This window comes from Pogoniulus pusillus, chromosome 6 (assembly GCF_015220805.1).
Source record: "Pogoniulus pusillus isolate bPogPus1 chromosome 6, bPogPus1.pri, whole genome shotgun sequence".
In the NCBI taxonomy this organism is placed as follows: Eukaryota; Metazoa; Chordata; class Aves; order Piciformes; family Lybiidae; genus Pogoniulus; species Pogoniulus pusillus.
The window spans coordinates 7,691,867-7,708,020 of NC_087269.1; the positions used below are offsets into that span (position 1 = coordinate 7,691,867).

General features: G+C 39.6%; 1 protein-coding gene across 3 annotated transcripts in view; it reads left to right on the forward strand.

Annotated features, from left to right (window-relative positions):
• ABLIM1 (actin binding LIM protein 1) overlaps window positions 1-16,154 on the forward strand; it is a 238,280-nt gene that overhangs the window by 57,685 nt on the left and 164,441 nt on the right. For 2 of the 3 annotated variants that reach the window (XM_064144337.1, XM_064144333.1), the window contains exon 1: window positions 7,222-7,353. The exons of the other annotated variant lie outside the window; for it this stretch is intronic. In XM_064144337.1, coding sequence (XP_064000407.1) covers window positions 7,314-7,353 — 40 coding nt within the window. In that variant the 5' untranslated portion in view covers window positions 7,222-7,313. Of the gene's footprint in view, window positions 1-7,221; window positions 7,354-16,154 lie in introns of those variants that run through there. 3 annotated transcript variants of the gene reach the window in all.

Below are 16,154 nucleotides of genomic sequence, written 5' to 3' on the forward strand. Positions count from 1 at the left end.
TGAGGCTTAAGATTCCTCTTAAAATCAAGGATTTAAGTATTATTCTGCTACTGACAGAATGTAAATGTTTTTCTTTCCCTTGAGAATTGTTTGCCAAGTGGATCACAGCTGCAAGAAACCTGCATCAAGATTAGGATCATTCAAAAATATCTGTAGTAAGTTTTTTAAAGGCAGTGACAGAAACCACAGTTCAGGATTTCAGGACTGTAGGGCATCATTTAGAAATTTCCCAGGGTGGAAGCAAAAAAAGATGTCAAGAAATGAAGATTCAGATTGTCAGTTGGTGTAAATTGGTCCCTCCACTAGCATCATCTTTCTTGATGAGGAAGATGAGGGTGCAAAATCAACAGTAATTAGCTGAGGATCTGGCCCAAAGTTATTTGTTATAAAGATCTATTAAATGCAAGCCTGTGATGGTACTGAAAGTCACTCCATTAGCTTAACACACTACCTTTCTGAAAGAAAAACCACTTGCTTAACCCACAAGTTGACAATAAAAATTAGAATTATAGAAAAGTTAATTAGATGATTTTAATAGTTCCCATTTTGTTTCTTGGCAACAGAAAGTATGTGACATTAAAGGGCCTGCCAAATGTTTTCTCATCATGTTATCCATTTGCCATCCATTGCCTGCTGCCTGAGTTAAGAGCCAAGTCAAAGGAGAACATTTGGTATCAACAAGTTCCCAAGCTACCTTTGAGTGTGGTAGGGGGGGAGCAGGGGGAGGTTGTGCTTTGTTGTAGCTTTGCAAACACTTAGCTTAGCTTAAGGGAAGACAAAGTTGTTAAGTAAATCTTTAATTGAAGTGTGATGAGCGTTTACCATTTCAGTCTTACAAACTATTTAAAGCTCAGTGTATCACAACTGGAATATTTGCATTTCATGGAAGCGCACATTGAAATCCCAGTAGAACTGACTCAGCCTCCTTCCTTCCTGCATGGATGTGTTGGATAACATGCAATTTACTCCTTTTCTGTGCCTTCTGATAATGATTGTGGGGACAAGAATGCCTGGGCTTTTTCATCAGAGCTGTCACTAGCTCAGTGTGTGAGCTTGGAAAATAACTTGATGTCTACATCTAGGGAATTTTTAAAACTAGCTACCTAAAATTAGACATCTAAAAATAAACAGCTTGTATTATTGCAGATCTAAAGTCTTGCTTCAGATTATTTTGCTGGAAAATACTGGCTTCTGTGTTGGATTACCTGTAAAGCTGAGTGGTGTCAAGAGACACAATAAAATATAAAATCTTTGTGCAGAGAAAAAATGCAGAGAGTGGGTCTTGATTGACAAACAACTGAATATGAGCAAGCAGTGTGCCCAGGTGACAAAGAGAGCAAATGGCATCCTGGCTTGGATTAGCAATGCTGTGTCCTGCAGGAGTGGGGAGGGGATTGTCCCCTTGGATTCTGCTCTGGTGAAGCCACACCTTGAGTAACGTGTTCAGTTTTGGACACCTCATTACAAGAGGGATGTGGAGGTGCTGGAGGGAGCGCAGAGGAGAGCAACAAAGCTGAGGAAGGGCCTGGAGAATAAATCTTATGAGGAGAGACTAAGGGAGCTGGGGATGGTTAATTTGAAAAAGAAGAGGCTGAGGGGAAACTTCATCACTGTCTACAGCTACCTGAAAGGACATTGTGGAGTAGTTGGTGCTGGTCTCTTAACGCAGGTAATTAGTGATAGAACAAGAGGGAATGGCCTCAAGCTGTGACTGGGTAGGTTTAGACTGGACATTATGAAATATATTTTTGCCAGCAAGAGTGGTCAGGCTGCCCAGGGAGGTGGTTGAGCAACCCTGGATTTGTTTAAAGGTTGTTTGGATCCTGGTGGTCCCTCCCAACCATAGCAATTTATAGTGATTGGATGTTGTGCTAAGGGATTTGGTTTAGTCAAGGACCTGTCAGTGTGAAACTAATGATTGGACTCGATGATCTTGAAAGTCTTTTCCAATCTAAGAAATTCTGTGATTCTGTGATTCTGTGATATGGTGCTTGGGGATCTGGTTTAGGGTGCACCTTGTAGAGTAGGGATATTGGTTGGACTTTGTAATCCCGAGGGTCTTTTCCAACCTGAATGTTTCTGTGATTGATTTTTTTTTTTCCTTGAGGATACAAGAATTTTGGCCATCAGATCAGCAGGTGATATCAGACAGTCCTAAAAGCAAAACAAAACCCCCAAACTATTTGGAAGTATTTCTTCATATATGAAGAAATTGGAATACAGGATGAAGCTCATTGCTTCAGCATGTAAAGCAAGTAAAAAGAGGGACATATTCCAAAAGGAATTAGGAAAATAAAAACAAGGAATAATTGGATTGGTAGCTGTTACATACTGATCTGGAGGCAGTCTCCAGCTAAAGCATAATTTTGCTGCAATGTGAAAGAGAATCTAGAAGGATCACTCAGTATTTGCCCTAGTTCGTATGCTTTTTCCCTTAAGCACTTCCTCTTGACTGCTAGCAGAGACATTGCAGGTTTTAGATCTTTATTTATGCCTTACCTAATTGAAATACTGTTCAAGTTAATTAATGTTTTTAAAACACTGAGATCATCAAATGAAATGGATATGCAAGAATTTCAAATGATGTCTGAAGGGAGAAGGAAGGTCCTTATCTAACTACAGAGATTCAGTGCTCTGCCGTTGGCCCAAATCTCTCTCATAGTGAATTCATCTACAGGCTGCTGCACTGGATTCTGGAGATGTCTGGGTCCTGGCAGCTCTTTTAAAACCATGTGACAATTTACAGAATGCTCTGGGATACACTGGGATGAAAGGTACATAAATACATGTAAAATGCTATAACTAAGATACAAAAAAAGAAAAAAAGGAATATTTGCCTGGCTACACTTTATATGTCTGTAAAGTGTTATTTTCCAGAGCACTGAATCCATGGAATAATACTTGTGCTGAGCAGTCACACTGAAACAGAATTGCTGTACACAAGTTCTAGGAAGTTACTGTGGATGTGTTTCTGCTGTGAGACAGAGGAATTGAAATTCAGTGATTTCCCAGGAAGGGGGAAAAACTCTGTAGAAGTCACCAGTGGAACTTGTAAATGAATTTGTAAATGAGAAGAAGGCTAGCAATCAGAAGTCTCAGCCTAGACTGGGATGTTAGGGAAGTTGTTTGCTAAGTGGCAAGAAAGACTCTGCTTGTGATTTTCCTCCTGTGATCATTTGGGTTTGCTGCCGTCCCTTAGGAAGAGCTCTGGTGAAAAGGCTGTGGCAACCACAGGAGCTGTGCAGGGACATTTTCTATTATGTTATATTACTTGAAGTAAGAAGAAATAAGGGTAAAAGCTATGAAGGAACAGGGTAAGTTGATTTCCTGTGATAAGAGCTTGTCTCCTTTAAAATCTCTGCCTTGTTTTTCTTCTGTGGGCTTAAGTAATTGTCTTATGCAGAAGTTGGAATGGCTGGAGTGTTGGGTTAGGATTCATGAAACATAGACTCAGTTTCTAAGCTGGGCATAGAGTTTTGTGGTCCTGCACAGATCACTTAGATTGCCTGGTATTTTCCTCATCTGTAGTTTGGGAAGAATATCTCAGCAATATCTTAAAACTTGAAGGAGAAATTGTGGTGCCTTTTGTGTCACCTACTAGATGTAATAAGAATGCGCTGCCTCATGGATCTGTGATCATCTGAAGTGGCTACTAAGATTCTTGATGAGTAGATTTTCTATTAGTAGGTAGTTTGTGATTGTGGATACTTCTGTTTGGGTCACACAAAGTCTGGAGGAAAAAACAACATAAAAGAAAATGAAAAGCACACAAACAGACTCTTAAATGTAAGAAATGTCACTTTGCTGGTCTGTGTAATGGAGTCATGGAGAACAGTCTTGTCTTTCTCTTTTTTTCTGGCACCCATATAGTTCTGCACACCCCTTGCAGCATGGGGATTGATTATTCTCAGCCAATTTGTAGGAATTACAGAAGGCTTGAGAACTGTGTGGGACGGAATAAGCTAAATCAAATAAAATTGCTGGAAAACTAATAGCCAGCAAGTCTCTGCTGAGCTTTAATAGCCAACAAAAACATCTCTCTGCTGAGCATAACAGACTGCAGTATTTCAAAGTCTTATCACTTGGCAAGATGTCGATGTGTTTTTTCCTGGGAACAACACCCTGTGTTTATGATGGCAGGCTGGCAGGTTTCACCTTCTCCAGATCTTGGAGGCATTAGGAAATATGCACAGAAATTCCTGAGAGAATGGTCAGAAGAAAACCTGTAAGGAGGAGGAAGAGGAGTGTTTCAAAATGCACGTATCAGGTGCATGTAATGGCTATCCAAACAGAAGCTACAAAACCTGAAACAGTACCATCTCAATGTAACCCTTTTTGTACTATTAGCTAGGAAGTATCCTGGAGTCAACTTTGCACACTGTCATAGACAGAGGATTTTACAGGCTTGAGTTTTCCTGTTTCTTGCACATATGCAAAACTGCTCAATCCACAAGCAGAACTTTTTTTTTTGGCAGATGAGTGAATTGGGCAGCTTGATGACAAGCTGTGTAACTAAAGGTAAGATGTTGTACTAAAGAAGTTGCTTTCATTTAAATTGGTTTAAGCCTTCTGTTTCTCAAATAGTGAAGATCCAGTTTTCGTCCACTGACTTTGAAGCACAGGGCTTTGAGTAACCTGGTCATAGAATCACAGAATTACAGAATATTAGAGGTTGGAAGGCACGTCCAGAGATCACTGAGTCCAGGAAGTGACCTCCAAAGACCACTGGGTTCAACCCCTCTGCCAAAGCAGGATCCCCTAGGGTTATCTTCACAGGAATGCATCCAGGTGGGTTTTGAAAGTCTCCAGAGGAGACTCCACAACTCCACTGGGCAGCCTGTTCCAGGGCTATGTCACCCTCACTGTAAAGAATTTTCTTCTCATGTTGTGGTGAAATCTTCTGTGTTCAAGTTTGCACCCATTACTCCTTGTCTTACTGCTGCAGACCACCAAAAAGAGATTGCCCCAGCCACTTGACACCCACCCCTCAGTGGTCCAGTGGAATGTTTCCCTGCCCATGGCAGGGTGGTTGGAACTAGGTGGTTGTAAAGGTCCCTTCCAACCCAAACCATTCTATGATGATTTTATGACTAGCACATGGTGTAAAAAGCTGCTAGTTATGGTCAGTTAATTTAACATAAATGACATTCAGCATGTAGTCAGGTGTACTACAGAGGTGATATGTACACAGCCATATAGAAGACTTACACTTGTGTGCATCACAAATATAGCATCTAATGCTATAGCTACTAAGAGTGTGAGTGTGATGACTTGTGCAATATGTATATTGAATCATTGTCATCGTCCTTCTCTTTCATCTTTTCACCTAAACCAAAGCAAAACAATGATATGAATGTGCTAAACTGCAGAAGTCACATTGGCATAGTTTAGGAATTTCTCTTAATGAGGACAAAAGAACCTATTTCTGGACCTGCAGAGCTCCTCTTCACTATTGTACCTGAGACAGATGCACAATATGTTTGTGTTTCTGTGAGCAGAGTAAATGAAATAAAATAAATGCTAGTGGTCAGCACTTCCTGGGAATACAGTACTGTTTTGGGTTTTTTTTTTTGAGGTAGAACAGGAGTAATTGTATCTGCTTACCACATCAGAGTGGAAATAATGGTAATTAAACTGTTGAGGGCTTTGGTTATTAAAAAAGAAGAATGGGAGCAGAGAGAAAGCAGGGATTCTGATGAGCTAATCATTTTCAGTCAAGCACATTGAAATCTAAATGGAGTGAACACCCTGTCCTGCACTCCACTTAATTTGGCAGCATATAAAATGTACAAAGCCAGAGGAGAAAGCCAGACTGACAATAAAGGTAGAGAGACCAGATTCTGTGCCTGTGTTTACATTTGTCTGTGTGCCTGCATGAGTGCGTATTTTTAACAAGCTGACTGAGAAGATGACAGTTCATTGTGGGAAAAATGAAAAGCCAGGAGTTCAGGAAATTCAGGCTTTAGTGTTTGAAGCAGAGTATTAAAAGTAATTGCCCAAAATTTGGTTGGATTTAACAGTTCACACCCATAAACCTAAAAGGTTTTGTATGCTTCTTGCATCTTTTCATACATGTTTAGAGGAGAAATAACATCTTTCTTTTTTTTTTGCCATCTAAAGTGAAATCTTAGGAATAAAATGGGATTCTTGGTACATCAGCACCTCTCAGTCTGTAATAATGTGCAGCGTACAGCAAGTGTGTTCTAGAAGGAGCTTTAAGTTGCAAGTTGTCAGTTTCTACACCTTGTGTTTAGTTGCTTTTCAGACTCATTTTTTAGAACATAAGGGCTCTACAACAGCTCCGTCAATCTTCTCTCTCCTTTCAGGTAAATCAAACTTAAGGATATTAACCAGTAGCTGAGGTACAGGAGAAAGATTAAAGAAGAGCGTGTGCAGTTTAGGATGTATGGGTGGAAATGGAAGATACTGAAGCATTTAAGGAAGACAGCTTAAGGGTTCTGTGGGTGGATTTAAAGGACTTGGAGAGGAACTGGGAAAGCAGACAAATGGAAAGGAACTGAAAGTATTTCTGGGAATGATATTGCCAAGAGGATATTACACAGAGGTAGGGCAAACCCGATAGGTGTTGAGGATGTTGGAGGCAAATCTGTCAGAGGGAAAAGATTCATTAATTCAGCTGCTCGTGGAACAGTTTGTCTCTGGGTATGTACAACTGCGTAGAAGGAAATGCCTGGAAGTCTGCACTTAGAGTCAGCCTAATTGCCTCTGTCCGGGCAGGGTGTTGTGAGAACCTAGGGAAGATGCTTGAGACTGACTTTCCCTGCTTTAAGTGTGTGTGGAAAGTGGTAGCAGCATTTCTTTGAGCTCCATCTTCTATAGGCTCTTTTGTTTATGTGCTAGACAGGCATAAAATAGAAGCAGTGGAGTGGAGATGAGCTGCACAGTAAAAGAGAAAGAAAATAATCTCAGGACAAAATTAAGTCTGTTTGCAGTCAACCTTTGAGGCTGGTTGGGATCTTTTTGCATGAAAATGAAAATTATGACTAATATCAGCTGCTTTGAGATAATCAATACATTGGAACATGTCACTGAAAGACAACATATCATTGTCCTGGTGACTAATGGGCTATCTAAAGGAAATCATTCACTTTTCCTTTAAACTGTTTGGGAGCACAGACACACCTATTATTGCTCAGGCCACTCCCTTCAGTACTGTTCCACCCAGGAAATACTAGAAATAAAACCATAGTGAGCCACCTCTGAAGGATCTTGGTTGTTCATCCAGCTTGTCACCAGTGCTCTGAAAGGCTCTAGCTTTTGAGGTCCAGAAACATTACTGCTTGACAGCACAAATGGAACTAGAAATACATCAGAGCTCCACAAACGACAAAGGTTTGTCCCGGGCTATAGCTCTGCAATGTAAATCTCTGTTGGTAAATGTCTTAGCTTAAGCCATCCATAGGACATAAATTCTTTGATTTATAGAAGGAAGGCAGGCTGAGGAAGTTGTGGTGCACTGAAATGGGAATGTTTATTCACAGAGTTTGTTTTCCTTTACTGCTTTAACGCTTAAACACCTTGCCAGCCTGGTGTATTTTATGAACAGTGGACTTTGTTACGTGGCAGAACAGTGTATGTGTGCATCCATGTGTTTCTCTCCTGGACTGGATTTTTTAATATAAGGAGCAGAGTGCAATTGAGTGGAATTAAACAGGCTTATTATCCAGCTGACTCCATGTGTATTTTGTGAAAGGTTCTTCACTGCTCTGGCTTGCAGTTTCTCTGTCTTGTAGGTAATGCTTATGACAGCTGCTTTGGGGTAGGCTCTGTGTAAAGAGGCTTAAGAGTTTTGTAGTGGAAGATGGTCTAAAAGTTCAGAATATTGTTCATTATCGCTTTGAATGAAAAGCTGGTAATTGCACTGGTTTAGGGTGCTATTGAGGGCAACTTTCTTTGGAATTTAACCTGAGGAAGTATTATTGTACAAGCTGTGAGTAACTGAGCACACCTACCTGTTCTTGGCTGTCACTTCTGTTAGCTTTTTCACAGAGAGCAGGTAGCAGGATGTTGAGCAGCTGTTGCTGGTGAGCAGCTTTTTCCCTGTGTTCAAAGGTGCTGCAGGTGTGACTGTACAGCACAGAATGCCAGCATGTAGCAACTTGCAAGGAGTTACTAGGGAATGAGACTGAAACCACCTTGCTTCTAAACACTAAAAACACATTTAGCACAGTTTTGATGGTACAAAGTGGATAGATACTCTTTGCATCCAAGAAGCATGCAAATCTTTGTTTGCTTTGTAAACCTTACTCTCTTTTTACACCACCATCTTAGAAAAAGGTGGAGGAAGAGGCCTAAGTATAGAAAGATATATTTAGCTTTCTTGGTAATTCAAGTGTGGGTAGTTGTTTTCTGTGTTGTGCTTAGGCAGATAAATAAACCCTTGAGGTATCCAGTTGATTCAAGGGATCAGAACTGGAAGAAGTCTTTTTTGTGTGTACATTGTCTAATTCAATCTTTGTCACTTACAAATAATGTTTCACACAAGTATCATTTACCATTGTGGGTCTGGAGCTTAAAAATGTGCAGATAGACATATTAAAGAACAGTGTACATCTCTTTATTGAAAGTATCACTTGACCTTAAAAAAAGCCCCATCAGCCATTCTCTGCCATCTGTTTGCAACAACACCAAAACATTTTTTCCACTGATAGTCTTTGTACCACTTAACTTTATGTTGAATTAGATACAACAGTTCAGTTGCTATTGGTTCTTTCAATGGATGTTGAATGCAAAATTACTTCTTTTCCCCTCCTTTTTCCTTTACTATTTTTTCCACTACCATTTTGTATTTATTACATTGCTATAAATTGATCTTTACATAAATACAATAGAATATCATCTGGTTAACATAATGTGTTTCTATGTTGTTGTGGTGTGGAAAACTACCATATCATTGTGTTAACATAGAGATCAAGTGGATATTTGTCCAAGTGCCATGAGGATTTGTTCTGGGGAGGCTCATTAGGCTGAATATCTGAAATCTCCATTCCTGACACTGAGAATTGGGCAAGTCTTGCTTATATCTTTGCCTACCTCGGCTGGTGCAGGTGACCTCTTCTTTGGATTTTGAAATCTTTTCTCACTGCTGTGTCCTAATAGATAAAGTCCTCACTGCCACACTGATAAAGCATGATTGCTTACCTCTCCTTACTACTCTCTAGGTGCTTGCACTTTCTCTTTCCTTCTAGAAGGAGGCTGAGAGTCTAGTCCTTTTGAAATCCACTAGAGAAAACTATTAGAGATAATTCTTTGTCATTTCATTCATGTGGGTAATGAAAAAAGATTGTTTTGTCTTACTTTAATTTTTTTGAGTTACACATGCTGGCTTTCACATTCTAGGAGTATGATCCACTGATTCTTCTTGTCAGCTCTCTATTCTGAGTTGGAAGGCCTGACCTTATTTTTATGATAATCCAGTAAACAGCTGGAGAAATGAATTTTTCTATCTTCATTATCAGTTAATTGATTGTAGGAAAAGTACAGGAGGATCTGAGTTCCAAAGAAAACATTAATATGGGGGGAAACTCAATAACAAAACAATCAAGAAACTGCTAAAAAAGAATCCATTATCTTGTCATTCATTCATAGTTAAAAAGGAAGCTGCCAACTAGTTTTAGTCTGAAAATATGCATAACATATGTTTGTAACATAAGGTTGTCTGTTGTGATGGTCAGCACCTCTTTTAACTGATTCTTCTGAAAATATTGCTCAGTACTGCTAGAAGAAGTTCATTAATCATTTTTTATAGGCACAGCCTGACAGGTTGGCTGGCTTGCTTACCTCTTTGATTGTTGCTGCTGCTGTTGTTGTTTGTCTGTCTTCAATTACAGAACTATTCCTAAAGCATACCTGGGCAAAACTCTCACCAAAAAACCTGAAAACTGGTAGTGAGTGTTAATAGCAGGTGGGATGCTGAAGCTGAACTTCATGGAAAAGGCATTTGGTTTTGGTCACTGATTTTTGTCAGTGGTAGATATGTACATGAAACAAGTATCACAGTGATAATGTCCACACAGATAAAAGAAATGCAAGCTTTGCTCTAGACTGTGGGAGCATGCTCTTTTATGCACTAGTACTAGTCTGCACTCCAGCTGAAGAATCATTGTGCATTAACTGTCCAGATAAATAATTTTATGTATTTTAAGTCCCAGCAACTATAGAGAATCTGTGATGATGCCTAAGAACACATCAGCAGACTCTCTCTCTAAGATGGCCAGAGCCATTTTGACTTTACATAATATTTTACCTACTACTTATTTAAGAATAATTTTTGACACCCCCCCCCCCCCCCATATCTGTTTGTAAAGTTCACCTGCTGGAAAAATATGTTTTCTTAGTAGCCCCCAGCACACATGACCTTAATTAGCAAAAGCAGAGAGCCTCAATAGATGGCATTTGATGAGACAGTGGCAGAATATGATTAAGAAATTCTTGCTGAAGAAATATTGCTGTAAATTTGGAGACTGGATGAGGCACTTAGTGCCATGGTTCAGTTAGTTAGAAGGTGTTGGGTGATAGGTTGGACTCGATGATCTCAAAAGTCTTTTCCAACCTGGTTAATTCTGTGACTCTGTGAAATTCTTGCTGCAACTGTAGTAAGGTAAATATCAGTCAAGCAGATGACACAGTGGTGTTCTTTGTATCTATTCACTCACCATTCCTATGGTTTACCATACCACCAGAATGATTTTCCTCAGTATTATAAGATCTTATTTCCAGTCTTCTGTTCCAAAATTGTAACTTGCTAGATGCCGAATGCCCTCCACTTCCACTTCGGGATCAAGGCTCCTGGTTTAGTACTGCCCTTGAATAGCTCTCATAGGATTTGCTAGGCATAGCTTCATAATGTTGTACGTCAGGGAAATATCCTAAGATAAGGCCTGGTTGGCGTTGAGTGGCACTGGTAAAGAACAAACCCAGCTGTACCTGTCAGCAGGTCAAGGACATGTTTCTCCTTTTTAATGCCCTGTTAACTATGGAAGTTTGATGTGTTTCTCTCTTGCTTTTCCTGTTGGTGCCAGCTCACAGAGCTTATTTGAGTATGTTTCTCTTAACTATCAAGGAAAACCAAGTGAAATGAGACCATGGGATACTCTACAGGACCAAAACTTTGGTTTATCAAACACTAGTAGTTATATGGTGCATTGTATGTTGCTTCCTGTCATGAATAAATTGAACTAATTTAAAATAGCCTTTTGTCTATCCCCAGCAACATATTTCCAGATATCAGTGCCTCCTTTCTGCCTGAATAGTGTGATTCCTGTGTGAGAAGTGAACTGCTCATAAAGTCATAATTTTGCTTAACTCACAGTTTTTTGGTTTTGAACATGGCTCTTGCTCACTTTTCTGTGTGCCTGCAGCTGATTTAACCAGAAGATAGTGCTGACCACAAGAGCAAGGGTTCAGCAGCGCTGCAGGATTTATTTAATTACAAAACAAAGATTAGCCAACACAGCATATTTAAAGCTGCTTTTAGTAGGAATGCTGGCAAAGGATAAACTGCTCTGATGTAATTTCTGGCATCCTGTAGTAGTGCCATAGTTTCCACTATATAGAAAGGTAACCTCCTATTCTTAGTTTTGACAGACACTGACAAAAAGTTTGCACTGGTCAGTACTTAAATTAGTCCTTAGAGTAGAAAGAAGGAATCTTTTCAAGGGCTTCTCTGAAACTAGGAGTGGGAAATAGGACTGCAAAAGTTGTCATGCTCTGAGAATGGCTACAATGTTGGAGATCAGCAAGGGAAATATTTTATATATTCTTATGATCACATGTGCTGGTTGTACATCTAAAGTAGAAGACTCGCTGTTAGGAGACAATTTTAAGCTAAAATGTTCAGGAAGTCCTGCAGTGACCTAGAGAAGACTTTCTTCTAATACAATTCTTTGTTCAGGCTATGAGTAAAGTTGCTGGCTGCATTTCTGCAGTCATGTGAGTTGTCAGAAGAGAGTACAATAATATCCAGTTTATTTGAATACATAACAAGAAGAGTGGTGGTTTCTTTGATGTCACACTTGTAACACATTGCTCTTTTCAAAGGTACAAGAAATAAATGTGAGGATTGAAAAAAAAACCACTCAGCTTTCAACTTTGATCTCTTTGCTTCCCAACATATTTCTGCCTCAGTTACTGCATTGTAAAGAGAATGTTAGAGACTTTCTCCTCTCACCTGGAAGAAAAATGCCAGAGTTCAAGAAAGGAAAAGTAAAGAAAAATGCCTGATTAAAGGGAATGCATTTATCTTGAAAGTCTTTGCTTACTTGAAGCTACCATAGTGATTTTTGGGAAAAGCAGAATGAATACAAACCACAATGGGGAGCTGTTTTAATGAACCATCTCTAGCTCTTGGGGCCTCTAATGAATGTAATGTAAGTTTTGATTTTTCTAGTTGGTAAGTTAGTTATTGCTCTTTAACTGGTTCTTTATGGGTTGAACTGTTCCATAGTTAATGAGCACAAACAAATAGAACAAAATGTAACATACACAATATTTTTGGGATGGACTTGCTTCTCAAATATTAGTTTAAGTAAAAGATACCTACACCTTGCTGAGGAGTAGAAAAAAAATGGATTTCCTACTGAGCATCTGAAGGGCTGCCAGCTTCTGCCAGGATCCTTTTTGCTAATTATTCCCTAGAGTAGCTTAGGCATCTCTTTAACTTCATGGTGTGTCCTGGGATTATTTCTATGCACTGAGATAAGCAAGCACTTGAATCGTGTTGTTGAGTCGGTTGTTTAATTGTGCAGACTCTTGGGGGTGCAGCAGGTTTTATATTTATCCTTCATATAGCCCTCATTGTATCCTACCTATAAAATTGCACCAGTTGTCAGCAATTACAGTTGGTTGTTTTTTTTTTTAACCCTGCATGTAAGTAAGAAGATTGAGTTTGCTGTAAGAATACATGGTGCGGTGTTCTTGACATCAGAGATCAATAGGTTAGCCTTCTGCTGCCAGGAAATAAAATGCTGAGCCACCTCATCCTGTAATAAAGAAACAGATGAACCCATTAATGCACACACTGTTATTTTGTGTCTGAAAATAGTTGAGCACCATGACTTTTTCCATGACTAGTCTGAAATGAATATTGGAATTGATAAAGTAAAGTGAATAGCTGTTGGCTGAATCACATTTTTTTGTCATAACCTGACAACCACGCAGGAGAGCCTGAGAGCCCTGGGGCTGTTTAGTCTGGAGAACAGAAGACTGAAAGGAGACCTGATCAATGTCTAAAAATATCCTAGGGCTGGGTGTCAAGTGGAGGGGGCAGTCTCTTTTTGGTGGTCTGCTTCAATAAGATAAGGAGCAATGGATACAAACTGGAACACAGAAGGTTTCACCTCAACATGAGGAGAAACTTCTTTGCAGTGAGGGTGACAGAGCCCTGGAACAGGCTGCCCAGAGAGGTTGTGGAGCCTCCTTCTCCAGAGACTTTCAAAACCCACCTGGATGTATTCCTGTGTGGACTACCCTAGGGGATCCTGCTTTGGCAGGGGGATTGGACTTACTGGGCTCTGGAGGTCCCTTCCAACCTCTAATGTTCTATGATTGTAGTCACAGCAATGAACAAAACAGTTCCCTGAAGAAGGTAGGGAAATTATGTTTTAAGAAGTCTTTTGGTTGATGTTTCAGTTGAGGAGTTCCAGGGAAAGTGGAAGTTGGAGGTTTTTTGGTGTTTTTTGTTTGGTTAGATTTGGGGGTTGGTGTTTTTTGTTGTTGTCAAGTTTCACAGAGCAGTAATGTAGGAAGACTTAGTGTTTGGTTTACATTAGGGAGTTTGAATTTCTGCACATAGTTTTGTTTCTTTTTTTTTTTTTTAAATAAAGTTTATAGATTAGGGGGGAAATAATGAAAATTTGTGTTTATCTGCAGTGTTCTTAGTGAAAGTGGATTATCAAATACAGAATTGATTACTTCAACCATTGAAACATTTCTTTCCTTTCCAGTGGATGTGTGTTTGATCCCTGACAGAGGCCAGTACCTTGGAAGGAATGTGTTAAGGCTTCCAGAGATAGTATACAGCACTTTGCTAAGTACTGACTTTATTATGTGGTTTTTTTTTTTCCCTAACATCATTTAAATATTTCAGCTGGGGATTAATTTTTCTGTGTTCTATTTCAGCTAATACTTGCACATGATGGTAAATAGCTGGTGTTGCTCTCTGTTTTGTCCAAGAAAAAGATGATTAGATGTAATCTCAAACATATTGTTTAGATATTTTTTGTTTGTTTAATCGTTATGTGCCCTGCTCCACTGAAGAATAAACTTGGTGGATGCTGGGGTTTGGGGAAGTGAGTCAGAATCAATTTCTGACCATACAGCAAAGGGAAAGGCATTCCCAAGAGCTTGTTATGCTGCCTGTCCAGCTTTACAATGCACTGCAAAGCTGGTCTTTTGTTATCTAAGCCTCGTGTGCCATGAAAGTTATCATACGTAGTTGATAACAGGAAGCTGAGCACAATGCTTTAATTCAGCTGAAAGATTTTGCAAATGTCATCAGTTGGGAAAGGAAATTGTCACCATGTGGTCTTAGTTAAGCCTGAGATAGAAATGTAGTTGTGCTTTCTCTTGTGGTTTTTTAATTGGTTGCAAATTGTAAGAGGAGAATAAATGGCAAAGCAATGCTCCATGGATGTTTCAGAGTCAACACCAAGAATAAATCAACACATGAAATAAATTTGCTTTCTTATTTCTGAATCAGCTGAACAAAATAGTTTCTGCATGTGGATCTTGCTGTTGATGTGTAAAACTGAGCTTTTTATGTTTGCAGTGCTCCACTTCAGAAGTTCCCCAGATGGGTTCTCAAAGAGTTAATGTTTGACGAGGTGTAAGATGATACAAAAGTAGCTCCTTCCTATTTAGACTTAACTTGCTACTATCCTTTCATGTAGACCTTCACAGTCTTCATGAACTTGACAGGCTTCCTAACAGTTCTTCAGAACTGTGCTTTGTGTGTGTGTGCTGCAAGAACAGGTGCATTTGGATGGAGTTTGGCTAATGGTTTGTTAGTGTCAGCTGAAAGAGCAGTGAAGAAAAATACTTAACTTGGCAGTCTGATAACATGGGAGGCTTGTGTTTAGTGGCATTGCTCAGCTGAGTGATAACACAAATCATTTTACCTTTGATACCACTTTCACCTGAGCTAGCCCTTTTGAGTGAGCTAATCTTTTTAGTCAGTGCAGAGATGCCCTGCAGTGTTTCTGTTCCTCCTGCCATAGCCAGTAATACAGCTTACCTGATAGTTTACTGGGTTTAATCCATACAAAGCTCTAACTTGGTAGGGACCTGTGGGCTGGGAAATTCGTATTTATGTGGATCTTTCCTACCAATGCCCTTGTGTTATTTTAAAATACACTTCATGCTTTTATGGACAATAGATTTTTGAAGTAATATTAAATATTAATAACTAGGCTTTAAAATCTGCTTTGAAGAAAAATTACATCTAGATGTACTGACAAAGAGCTCTTTTTGAAGTGTCTGCTTGGTAGTGACAGTGCTTAATATGGACATGGGCGGTCACTTAATCTCTACTAAGTATATTTGCAGGAGTAGATAATGAGGAAGCAGCAAGCATCAAGTGAGTGGAGAAAAATCAAAATGTGGCTAAGAAGCTCTTCAGTGGTCACCTGAGTCAGGAGACTATAGCCAAAGCCATTCTACAAATACCTAACTCATTGACTGTGTCACCTCCAGTGGATTTAGTTATGCTCCCCGTCCCTTGGTGAGTCTGATAGAACTCTGCCTTTGTCTGATGTGATGGTTTGGGTGTTACCCATCCCTTCATACTTTGGAAATCACCCAGACTAAACTCATCCAGCTCTGGAAATTGAATGAAGTTTATCTGTAATCTAGTCCTTCTCACCAAAACATTCTAGCTAGCTTCAAACTAGTGCACCTCAGAAGAGCAGAACAGAAACAGGTATTTGTGACCACTGCAGCTGGCCTGAAGCAGGACTGCTGAGTCACTTCTCATGTATTTCCATCTCAGCCTAGATAACAACAAGATTAGATGGACGTCATGCTTCAGTGAGTAAGCTGAGAAAATACCTTTTTCCTGTTGCTCCTGACTGTGGTACCTTAGATCATCTGCAATAGAAACATAGAATTATAGAATCATAGAACGGTCTGGGTCGGAA